Here is an 11,872-nt window from a genome sequence, read left to right on the forward strand (position 1 = left end):
TTTGTTTTGCAGTGTAACACAAAATAGATGAGCGAGATATCAATACATTACTGCCACTCGTCTTTTTATCCTTAAACTAACGAATATGGTTGTTAATGCTTAAATCAGTAGGCTATATGATCACTGATGCAGAAAAAAATAATAGCATTAAGGGTAATAACGTTCTTAAACTTCCTACATCATATTTTTGGTTTGAGATGCAAAACAATGCACTTAATATCAGGCAGGTCTTCGTTTTCCCTTTCTAATAACGAAACTGAAATATATATACTGCATACAAATGGTTAAAACACCATAGACATGTTTAACATCTTTTTAAATCCTCCAAGGAAAGATTATGAATAGGATAGCATTGTAAGTCTGTTTTAAATGAATTTGGAATTTTTACATTTTAAAAAATTTATGGGTCGCATGCGAAAGGGTTGAGAACTAACACTTTACATTCATAAATAAATTGAAAATGCATAAGGTTTGTATGATCTTAATTAGATCATCAAAACATTCTATTTTCTTTATAATAAACTTCACAAAACATCAAACACCAATGTCCAGAAGTTTAGAATATATTTTAAGTACACTTGCTTTCTTTAAAATGTGCAAAAGCCTTGCATTTGTTTGTAGACAATTACTTCGTTTACGATTCAATAAGATGAAAAAGTTCAAATGCTACAAATGGGGTAAAAATGATGTTTTCAAAAAGATACACTCTAGTATCAGACAGCAAACAATTAAACAGTTATAAAGTTTTCTTGGTCAAATAATAAAACTATCTAGTACAAAAACATTAAGCAATAACAAGGCAAACAAAACATAAAAATAACAATTAACTTATTTACATCACAAAATTTTTATAATCATAAACAATTTCATTTCACAAATGACTAGCAAATAGCAATCACATTATGATAAAGTTAATTAATTCTGACATAGGAATGCTTGTCATATCATTTGTGCCTATGTACATATCTTATTCACATAAACAAGCTTACAATTACGTCAGTATCGAGTTCAAAAATCCATTAGACTTAGAAATGGAATTATAGAGTAATAATCACAGTAATATTTCTAATTCAGCATAATTTGATTAAGTATAAAAGTAAAAAGAATTCATTTCTGATATTTTTTAAAAATAATTAGTTTTAAATGATTCTTTTCCTTAGAAAAATAAAATCTTTAATATAAATTAAATCATCTAAAAAAAGTAAAGAATTTGAATAAATTTTTTAAAAACAAAATCGTTTGAAAAAAATTGAATCAAGGTTATAATTAAAATCATGAATGGAAAAATAAAAACACAAAAAAGGCAATTATTGGCAATAAAACAATTATATGCCACTGTCATGGAAATGAGTTTTGTCCCTGATGAATCAACCAACAATATATGGGGAAAAAATTGACAAAAACATTTATATTAAAGAAATATACATTATATCATTTAGTTATATTCTTAAAGCTCATGTTAAGAATTTATGGCACAATTTTCTGGAGTTTGATTGCTCTCAAAAGAACAGTTTTTGACAACTAAATCACTTGCTTTGATTTCTGGGTGAATTCCAATATCGACTGAGGACTCGTTGCTTGAATACCGAGACCACGTGACAGAAACGGTCGAAGCTTCGGACGAAGTTTCGCTTTGTTTGTATGTGCGTAATGCCACAGAAACGTCGGAAGGAAACATACTTCCCTGAAGCGATCGAAGTATGAACCTGAAAAAACAAAACAAAATTTAATGATGTGTAAAAATTTACACTAATAATAAAGATGAATGTGTGTGTGTGGCGCTCTACAAGCCAGGCCATTTGACCTACAGCTACAAAATTTGACACATGTATACTTAGAAAATTAGGAATGTGTGCACGTTGGAGTGGAATTTTTGAAATTTTAATTAATTAAAAATTAAGTAGAATGTTGGAGTTCGAATTTCGAAAATATTATTGCATAAAAATAAACTTTAGAACGCTTCAAAAAATATATCTTTTTAATGAAACCTATTTAATAGTCGTTGAAATTTTTGCTAACTTTTTCAGTTTTTAAAAAGTATTTTTTACCCAATTTCCAACTTTAGATTACATTAACGTTAGAAGTTCAAGCCGTTTTCAATTGTTTCATCTACAAGCAAATCGCGCAATTTTGTTCCTTTGTAGAAAATTAAAGAAGTAGGATTTTGTTTAATATTTATATAGTTTACAAAATGGATAAGAAAGTGAAGTTACAATAGTATGAAATTTAGAAAATAGATGAACGGGATATTTCGATTTTTTAGCAGTGTTATGAGCTTATGGGGTTGCCTCCATTAAAAAATTTCATTTACTCAATATACAAAGTAAACAATAAAAATAACAAGTAGACAGTTAAAATAAAAAACATTTAATATCAACAATTTCGTAAAATCATAGCTTAAGGAAAATTAAATATAACTAATATTTCTGGCGAGTCAGCTGATCATCTGAGGCAGCTAGTTCGGCAATAAATAAAAGAATACATTTTTATAATATATTGTCAAAATAAAAATTTTCTATTAACATCAAATATTATTCATGACAAATGACATCTTTTTTTGAAAAATGGCAATTAAAATACAGAGTGGCTAAATTTGCGCATTTTTGTTCAGAGTCAGTGGAAGTTTTAAATAGTTTGTGGCCCTAATCAGTGCCTTTTTTTAAAAAATAAATTTAGTTTCCCGATTCAATACATTTTTATATGTTAACGATTTATTTTAGGGCTAATCATTTTTTCTTTATTCATTTTGAGAAAAATATTTGTTTTTAATTTTTTTAATTATTACTCTAGACTATCCTTCTTTAACATTTTTACTCAATAGTATAAAAACAAATGTTCATTGTTTATAAGTATTCGAATCACTTAATGGAACATATGGGAACTTGACCTATTATACTACTTGAAAAAGTATTAATATTATCCTAATATTTTGTAATTCATAAAATTTGCAATTTTTGTTAATTTATTCATTTTTGCAAATAGGATAATAAAATTTTTTAACCGTTGCATTTGCAGCCCTAGTCAGCTGCCTATTCGCCTGCTCAGAGTACTGTCATAAAAATACCAAGCCAGAGTGAATGCATTTCAGAACAGAACTCAACAAAGGGAGAGAAAAATGAAAGAAAACAACATTTCGAGAAAAATTATATATACATTCAATAAAAATTATATGTTTTTATAATGGAACTCTTGCCTCACATGCATTATTAAAGTGACGTTTTCTTTTGGATGGCAGTCTTTAGCAACATTTATACCATGACATAGTAGTTGGTTGTCAAAACTAAACTAATCGTATTAATTTGGAAGGCGAACAAATGGTCACTTAAAGCAACTAGTTTTCAATAAAATCAGAATAATTCATTAATTAGCATCTTTATTTAGAATTTAATCAACCGAATGGCATCATTGCAGCACATAAAATAACTCATATGATTGTGGAGTAAACAATGGTATAAGATTTTAGCAGTTATGTTTGTAATGTGGCTGCATTAGTATATATTTTATTGTTATTTATAAGGAAATACAAGAAGAAAAAAAGGAAAAAAAATTTATTGACATTGATGGAGATTTCAAGGGGTGAGAAAGTGTGTGGGGGACTCTTGATTGGACAGCTTGTTTGTTCAGTAGGGCGATTGGATATGCGAGCGTTTTCCTAGGAGTTGTTAAAATAATTGGATGCTTGTCTCTCACATGCCTAAATGCAATCTGCGTCTCTTGAAGAGTATTGTTGGGTTCATTAAAGAAAATCTAAGACTAGGATAGATTGGAAAATACTATTATTAAGGAGTTAAATTTCTTTTTGAAATAAAATAAACAGAAATGGAGATAAATGTTACAAAAAATCAATAATGTATGAAAAATTTAAAATAATAAATAGCAATACAGGTTTAAAAAATTAATTAAAAAAACTTTTGCAAAACCAACGTGAAGGAATTATATTCAAATTATTATTTAAAAAAAATCTAAAAAGTATTTTAAAGCAAATTAAGAGAAGAAGTTAATTATTTCATTTTTATTATTCAAAAAAAATTAATAACCGAAGGAATTACATAATAAATATTAACAATAATTTGCTCAAAATTTCTGCATCTCCAATTTAGAGAAGTAGATAACATACCTAGGTAAACATGACATCACAGGGGCTAAGAGGATAGAAAACCAAAACACGGCAGTACTCATGGCATGTACTATGACCCAGTAAGGATTCTGCAAGCCTTCTCGACCAGCACTTATGTATGGCCAACAGTTGTACACCACAGCAAATCCAAAATACAGGAGGAAACTGACCAACAAAGACACTCCATGGAGCAGCGTCTGAAAATATATCAAGGCAATTTGAGAATTTTATTTTCAACATCATTTGCATTTACTTAATAAGAGCTTACAAAAATTCCCTCTTTTTTAGCTAAGGGGGCCCAATGTTACTTCAGATCATTTCATTTTGCTCATTATTTGATATATATTTTATACAAATATGGTTCTTTTTAATACAGTTTTATTCAAAACTAATGATCAGGTTTTTCAGAACTTCTTTCCGAATCGCTCTAGACCAGAGGTGGTATCCAAAGTTACAGTTAGTGATGAGCATTAGATAAATTGAAATAAATTAAATTTATTAAGTAATTAATTATCTATAAAACGATTTTCAAGAAATGTAAGAAGACATAAAGAAGAATAAATAATAATAAAACAATATCACTATCAACTTAAAAATTTCATATATTAGTTTTGATTACTAAAAACTAATTTTTAAATTTTCTAAAGGAAAAAATATAATAAAATTTTAAGAAGAAAAAAAATTAAGGTAAAATTCAAGTGAAATATTTTGAATATAGAATGAAAATACCATTAACTATAGTGACACGTATTTAACATATTTAAATCATTCAGAGATTACATTAGTAACCATAACACATTTTAATTTTTTATTTTCTAGAGAAATCTGCATTATATAAAAAGAAAGAGAATCGATACAAAGTTTAAAGTTCGAAAAAATGGACTGATACAAAATTTGTCATTTATTTCTAGCAAAGAACTAACTTTAATTACTTCAAAAATAAATGTTTTGAAATAGTCAATAAATTTATAAAATATATATAATAAAATATTTATATATAATTTTTAGAACTAAAATAGCAGAAGTATTTACCATGATAAGTTTAGTTAGTAGTAAATCTTTTGAAATATATAGTAAATAGTATTCTATATGCATTTCTTTTAAACTCCAAATAGCAGAAATATTTACCTAAGATTATTTTAGTAATAAATCTTTTAAAATATATAGCAAAATACATTCTATATGTATTTCTTTTAAAATTCAAATAGTAGAAATATTTACTATGATTATTTTAGTAGTAAATCTTTAGAAATATATAGTAAACCGTATTCTATACGCATTACTTTTAAAATATAAACAGCAGAAATATTTACTATGATTATTTTAGTAATAAATTTTTTGAAATATACAGTAAACTAGATTCTATACATATTTATTTTAAAATCCAAATAGCAGAAATATTTACTTATGAATAGTTTAGTAATAAATCTTTTGAAATATATAGCAGGCTATATTCTACATGAATTTCTCCTAACATTTAAATAGCAGAAATATTTACTCATGATTAGGTTAGCAATAAATCTTTTAAAAAATATGGTAAGCAATATTCTATATGTATTTTTTTTAAAAATTCAAGTAACAAAAATATTTACCCATGACTTAGTTTCTATAGCTAAATGTAATAGCTGCCCTAGTACACATGCAGTACATATTGTTGTTCCAAACTCCCAAATATCAACATCTGAATCATAATACGCCTGGAAGAAATATAAAAAATTTAATAATTCTACTAATAAACTGCTAATAAATATTACTTCTACTAACAAATGTTAATTTTTCTACGAGAATACATTTATTCAAATTCATACAAAATGAAACAGAATAGGCACACTTAATTTTCATGACAAATGTTACTATCTGCCTGTAGTATGTCGACACACTAAAAGCCTAACCGTTTAATATAGAGCTATCAAATGTAGTACATATACTTTGGAAAGTGGGAATATGCCCTTCAGAGCGATTTTTGTTAAATTTTAATTTATTAAAAATGAAACACATTTTTTGTGTTTTTTCTTCCTGTGATAATTTGCGAAAATATAATAGCACAAAAATAAATATCAAATCATCTTAAAAATCAAAAAATTATCTTTTCAATGATTCCAATTTTTCACCCAATATTTTTTTAATTTTTGATATTAAAAATATTTTAAGCATGCTTTAAAACAATATATTTCATTGTTGAAGTAAAATTCGAATCATTTTCATTATTGCTACTATTTTTCAGCCTGGAGTTTCTTTTTCAACTTTATTGTATGCGAAGTTCAGAGGAAGCATTGTAATCATCGTCAAAGAATTTGAGCACGAGTTTTTGACGAATATCACATTTCAAACCTTGATGAATCCAAAAAATGCATTTTTGGCAGTATGCCTATCTGTGAACAGATAACTAAAAAAATGCTTTCATTTAGATAGTTGAAATTTGATTCATGATTTAACATATGGAATTATGTCTAAATTTGTAAAGATCTATCAACTTTTGAAAGAAACCCATTCACAGGAAGTTTATCTTCCTGGCTGTTCGAGTGTAAGTTAATTCGATAATTATAAAACGTAAAGAGCTAAATGGATAAAATTTGGTATACAGATTTCGCATCTAAAATAAGGATATCAAATTTTGTTCAAGCCTGGCAAATTGGCGATCGGCTGCCGGTTAGTGTTTTCATTGCATGTAAACGCAATAATTCAAAGACTTAAATCAATTAAATTTGATACGTTATCTTGTGATTACAGTTGTGATTTCATATCAAATTTGGGTGTCAATCAGCCGGCAGGAACAAGTCCAAAATATATATTTACATGAATTCTTTAAAAATGCTAGATTCGTGCCAAGGATCTATATTTCGTAATTATCATGCGCCAATATCACCGAAAGTATTCGCAGGCTTACGCAAGATCTCCAGTTTTATAGGCGGGAAAAAGAATAAGACATTTATTGTAGAGTATGTGAGAACGTTTCTAGTAGACCACTCGCGCTGGTTTCTATTGTTGATCATCAAAATATGAAAATTCGGCTTATTCTTACATTTGAGAAAATTTCAGTATAAAGCATGCCTTTAATAAAATATTTGGACCTTTGTTGCAACTGCAATTAAAGTATAGTTTCAGAATCAAAGTAATGGCTAAAAATCTACTTTCCAGTAATATAATTAGATGTAGACAGATATAGGTAGAAAATGAGACACATGCAGATTAGAAAAAGAAAAGAACAGCGAAATGCTTTCAAAATTGTATAAATTATATATGTCTATCAAAATTTTAATTTAAAAATATTTTGCTGAAGAAGCCAGTAATATAAAATATTTAATTAAAATTTTTAGTAATCATTCATCCTAACAAATCATCTTATTGCCAAAGGAAGTTAATAATAAATAATCCACCAAAATACAAAACACTTGACAAAATTTAGTATTGACTTACCATGAATGGAATGAAAAAGGTGATAATGCTTTGATAAATGGCATCTAACATGTTCACCCAGAAGGAAAATTTAGTGTGGACCTAAAATAGAAGATAATAAAAGAAATAGAAGATATTTGACTATTTTCATCATTCGGAAATCATAATTTTAACTATAAATGATGCTTATTGTATTTTTTTATTTCCTCCAATGTAAAATTAGCAAAATAAAAGTATATGTTCTTGTCGTAAAATCTTACAAAATAGAATGTTTATTAAAATAAAATTTATTTTCAAACTTACTCAATCAAAATTTTCTGTGCAATTTAAAATAAGATAAACCATAATATACTAGGTTATACCTTATCTTAAACGAAACTACATTCGAAGGAAAGGCCATGGAGGCATGGTGATTATGTCTAGGTTTGAAAGTTGATTTCATTGAAAATGAGTAGTGTAGTTAAGAATGGTATAAATTAAATTTATCGCCAAAGACCAAACGCTTCCTGTTGGCTAAGAGAAAACCTCTAAAAAGGAGGATTCATGTATGCCCCCTAAATTGACCACGGTTCGAAATTATGAAGTTTACTCCAATAGCACTCGTATTTTTAAAAACAGAGACGTTAATATAGTTGGACAAATACTTGAATAAAGGAATTTAAGAGTTGAAAAAACAATATTTATTTGTAGTGAAATAGACAGACGTTGTTATTGAAAACCAATTTGAGTCCCTTTAGAAATCTATATGTGTAGCAGTTGCAAAGAGTTATCTTCTCTTTTGGATAATGCCTGATTAGGTACGCTTCCCATAGTGCATTCCACCACAAATGGATGTTTAAAGATTTTATTTAAAAAAACTATGATAGAGTTAGGGAAAAAAAGTAATTTACAAATCTTACCGTATCCAATCACCATCATTATTATAACAAAAATTAATAAATTTATCATTTGATAAAAGAATTTGCACAGCAGCAAATTTTTTTGATGAAGAAAAACATAAAATATATTCTTAAATTATTATGCTTATAAGTACTACAGTATTAAGAACTCGAAATATACAATCTTGGTTTCAACTACAAATTTCCAATTTAGTTATTGATGTAAATGGCGATTCATCTTGTACTTAATCAATGACCTTATACATTTCTGAAAATGTCTATTTATCTGTAGGTGCAATTCATAATTTTAAATATAAAATATTATTTTCCGAAATTCATTATTAGGGTTTACTGATACCACTTCCATAATTCAGAGTTTTTTGGGAGTTTAAGTTCGCTGTATGAAGGTATTGAAGGTATAAGTAAACCCAGTATAATTGTAAAGGAATTTAAATACATTGAAGGTTAATCAAAACAATTACAAATGTCATATATATATATATATATATATATATATATATATATATATATATATATATATATATATATATATATATATATATATATATATATATATATATATATAAAGAGAAAGAAATGAAATCGAATCTAAATAGGTATGTACTTGAGCTTTCCTCCCTAGGCTGTACAGACTAGGGTACTTCAAAAGCAAATGATCTGGGCAATCTTTGTCGAGGATTCCTAGAGCTATTGGCGGAAGAGATGTAAACAGGACATTGTATAGCGCCAAATAGATCTGGTCGATCATGACAGTCGCACTGAAGCCACAGTACCACTGGTACCAGCAGATGATGAAAATGAAAGTCTGCAGAGAATCGCAAGTAAATATAGTTTACAATAATAACAATGCACAGTTAATTTCAACAGAAGAAATACACATCATGTTATTTTATTAAAAAATATTATATATATTTTTAATTATTTATAAAGCCAATGCATATTTTATTATATACATGTTGTCCACTCTTATCGTTACCTAATAGCTAATTTCTAAATCACCAGAGAGAGATTTATAATCCCAGTTAGAAAAAAAATATTTTAAATGATAGGATGAATTATATATATATATTTTTTGTTTGAGTCAATAGACGTATTTCTGAAAAAAGTTATGAATAATAACATTTTATACGGATCCCTGACCCTATCAGTCATATTTAGTTAAAAAAAAAATACTGATACTCTAAAAATACCCTATCAGTTGTATTTAGAAAAAAAATACTTATACTATAAGAACATCCTATCATTCGTATTAAGTAAAAAAAAAAAAAAAAAAAAAAAAAACGATACTCTAAAACACTCTATCAGTCGCATTTAGCCAAAAAAAAAAAAAAAACTGATACTCTAAAGTATCCTATCAGTCGTATTTAGTAAAAAAAATACTTATACTATAAAAACATCCTATCATTCGTATTAAGTAAAAAAAAAAAAAAAAAAAAAAGATACTCTAAAACACTCTATCAGTCGCATTTAGCAAAAAAAAAAAAAAAAAAAAAAAACTGATACTCTAAAGTATCCTATCAGTCGTATTTAGTAAAAAAAATACTGATACTTTAAAAACACCCAATTAACAGTATTTAGTAAAAAAAATACTGATACTCTAAAAATAATAACGCGTAAAATATAATTAATTTATGTAAACTTGTCCAAAAAAAAAAGAGATACTTACAGCATTTTTATAAAAGAAATATAAAATAGTCCTTGCTAAACGATCGTAACACCAGTGCCCGTGCACCAATAATAATCGTTCTAAATGTTTAAATCGAGTCATGGTGAAATCACTGGCCATGACAGCTTGCATGCCTTCCTTGCCACTGATGCCAATGCCGACATCACCAGTCTGGATCATGCTCACATCATTGGCACCATCACCTGAAAACGAATAGAATGTTACCAAAAATATTTTTCATTTTGCTCCAAATACAAAACTGCCTTTTTTTGGATCTTTTTTTATTTTTTAATTACTTACAACAATAAATAATAACATGCTTACATGAATTTTTTTTAGTTCTATATTTAAATCAAGTTTTATTTTTTTATCACCATGATAATAATTTTAAGTTGGCATTTTAGAGTACAAAAGCACGATGCAATAGTTTAATTTATCTTATGGAGCGCTTTTATTTTGTTTTATTGACAGTGCTTATAATATATAAGCACTGTCATATTTTATATTTATTTAAATATAATTTTTGACTTAAATGTTCAGTAGATTAAATCAAAAAATGGCAAAAATCTTTCAATTTTACATATACGTTTCGTGAAGATATTGAAAATATAATTCTGATCCTTACCAATTGCAAGAGTAGTTACACCTAAGGTCTCCTTTACTAAGCTGACTATGTATGCCTAGAATGGAAAATAAATGGATAAATGAAAAGTTGAAAGTAGCATGAAAGATAGGCAATAATAAGAAAGGAATTTATAAACTATTTAAACTAAATAAAAATTTAAAAATATATATTCTTTCAATTTATAAGTGCCAAGATACTGATTTACTGTCATTACCTGCTTATACCATTTTTGTTGCTGCACATCAACTGAAATAAAGACGTCAATGGTTCAGTCACCAATGAAAGTTCATTGGGATAAATGGAACGCTTAGAATTCAATAAACTATGAGAAAATACATATTATAACAGTGAAACTTTGTCTTCTGGTATTGATGGGCAAAGAAATGAATTCAAAGAACTCCGACATATCTGACTTATTTTATTATCCGTTCTACCTTTCCATCACATTAGGCCGGGTACTTGGAAGTGTACTGTACTTAAAGTATAAAGTTCCGGTTAACTTGGCAAAAGTTGCTGTTTGAAGGGATTGTGTACCCGCTACGTTGGTAGGTAACCAGCTGTTAGTGAAGTAGCAATTTTTATTAATCAATTTATTTAGAAAAAAAAACAGTTGATCCATTTAACTTCAAATGCATAAGGCAAACAAATCAAATGAAAACATTTCATTTTACTTACTTTTTGCAAAGGAGTGGCTCTGCAACACAAAACAGATGTGCAGTGCTGAGCTAAATTTAAAAACAACTCGGCGAGAGGTTTGTCTAAGACATATGCCAATGTCCTGCCGTCTATGACTAGAGCGCGCTGCCTTTTGTCACTCTCAACACCTATCGTCAGTTTTTTGTTGAAACCGAAGAAGAAGTTTTTCAGAGGGTTCCGGGATGAAATGGAGAACATAGAAGGAGCCGAAGAGCAGGTTTCGGTCACTATATCTTTTTGTATTTGGTCTAAATAGAATTTCAAAGTGTCTTCTGCAGCTTCCTGAAATAAATAAAAAATGTATTTGAGAGGAAAACAACATATTTATAATTCTTTATTATATCGAATAATTCAAATTCTTAATTTATAAAAAGTATAAATATTTCGTTAACAATAAATAATGAAAATAGTAGAATTAATATAAACTTTCATTATTAAAAAATAATTTAAATTATATCAAAAATTTAATTTTT

General features: G+C 27.4%; 1 protein-coding gene across 3 annotated transcripts in view; it reads right to left on the minus strand.

The window, feature by feature from the left end:
- Positions 1 to 11,872, minus strand: part of LOC129956193 (phospholipid-transporting ATPase VB-like) — a 162,428-nt gene continuing 150,556 nt past the window's right edge. For all 3 annotated transcript variants that reach the window (XM_056068282.1, XM_056068281.1, XM_056068284.1), the window contains exons 16-23: positions 11,379 to 11,681; positions 10,704 to 10,758; positions 10,079 to 10,281; positions 9,017 to 9,217; positions 7,535 to 7,615; positions 5,710 to 5,814; positions 4,118 to 4,314; positions 1 to 1,706 (exon numbers count right to left, since the gene is read on the minus strand). In XM_056068282.1, the coding sequence (XP_055924257.1) occupies positions 1,460 to 1,706; positions 4,118 to 4,314; positions 5,710 to 5,814; positions 7,535 to 7,615; positions 9,017 to 9,217; positions 10,079 to 10,281; positions 10,704 to 10,758; positions 11,379 to 11,681 (1,392 nt within the window). In that variant the 3' untranslated portion in view covers positions 1 to 1,459. The remainder of the gene's footprint in view (positions 1,707 to 4,117; positions 4,315 to 5,709; positions 5,815 to 7,534; positions 7,616 to 9,016; positions 9,218 to 10,078; positions 10,282 to 10,703; positions 10,759 to 11,378; positions 11,682 to 11,872) is intronic.

The sequence above is a fragment of the Argiope bruennichi genome, chromosome 2, assembly GCF_947563725.1.
Source record: "Argiope bruennichi chromosome 2, qqArgBrue1.1, whole genome shotgun sequence".
Classification (NCBI taxonomy): domain Eukaryota; kingdom Metazoa; phylum Arthropoda; class Arachnida; order Araneae; family Araneidae; genus Argiope; species Argiope bruennichi.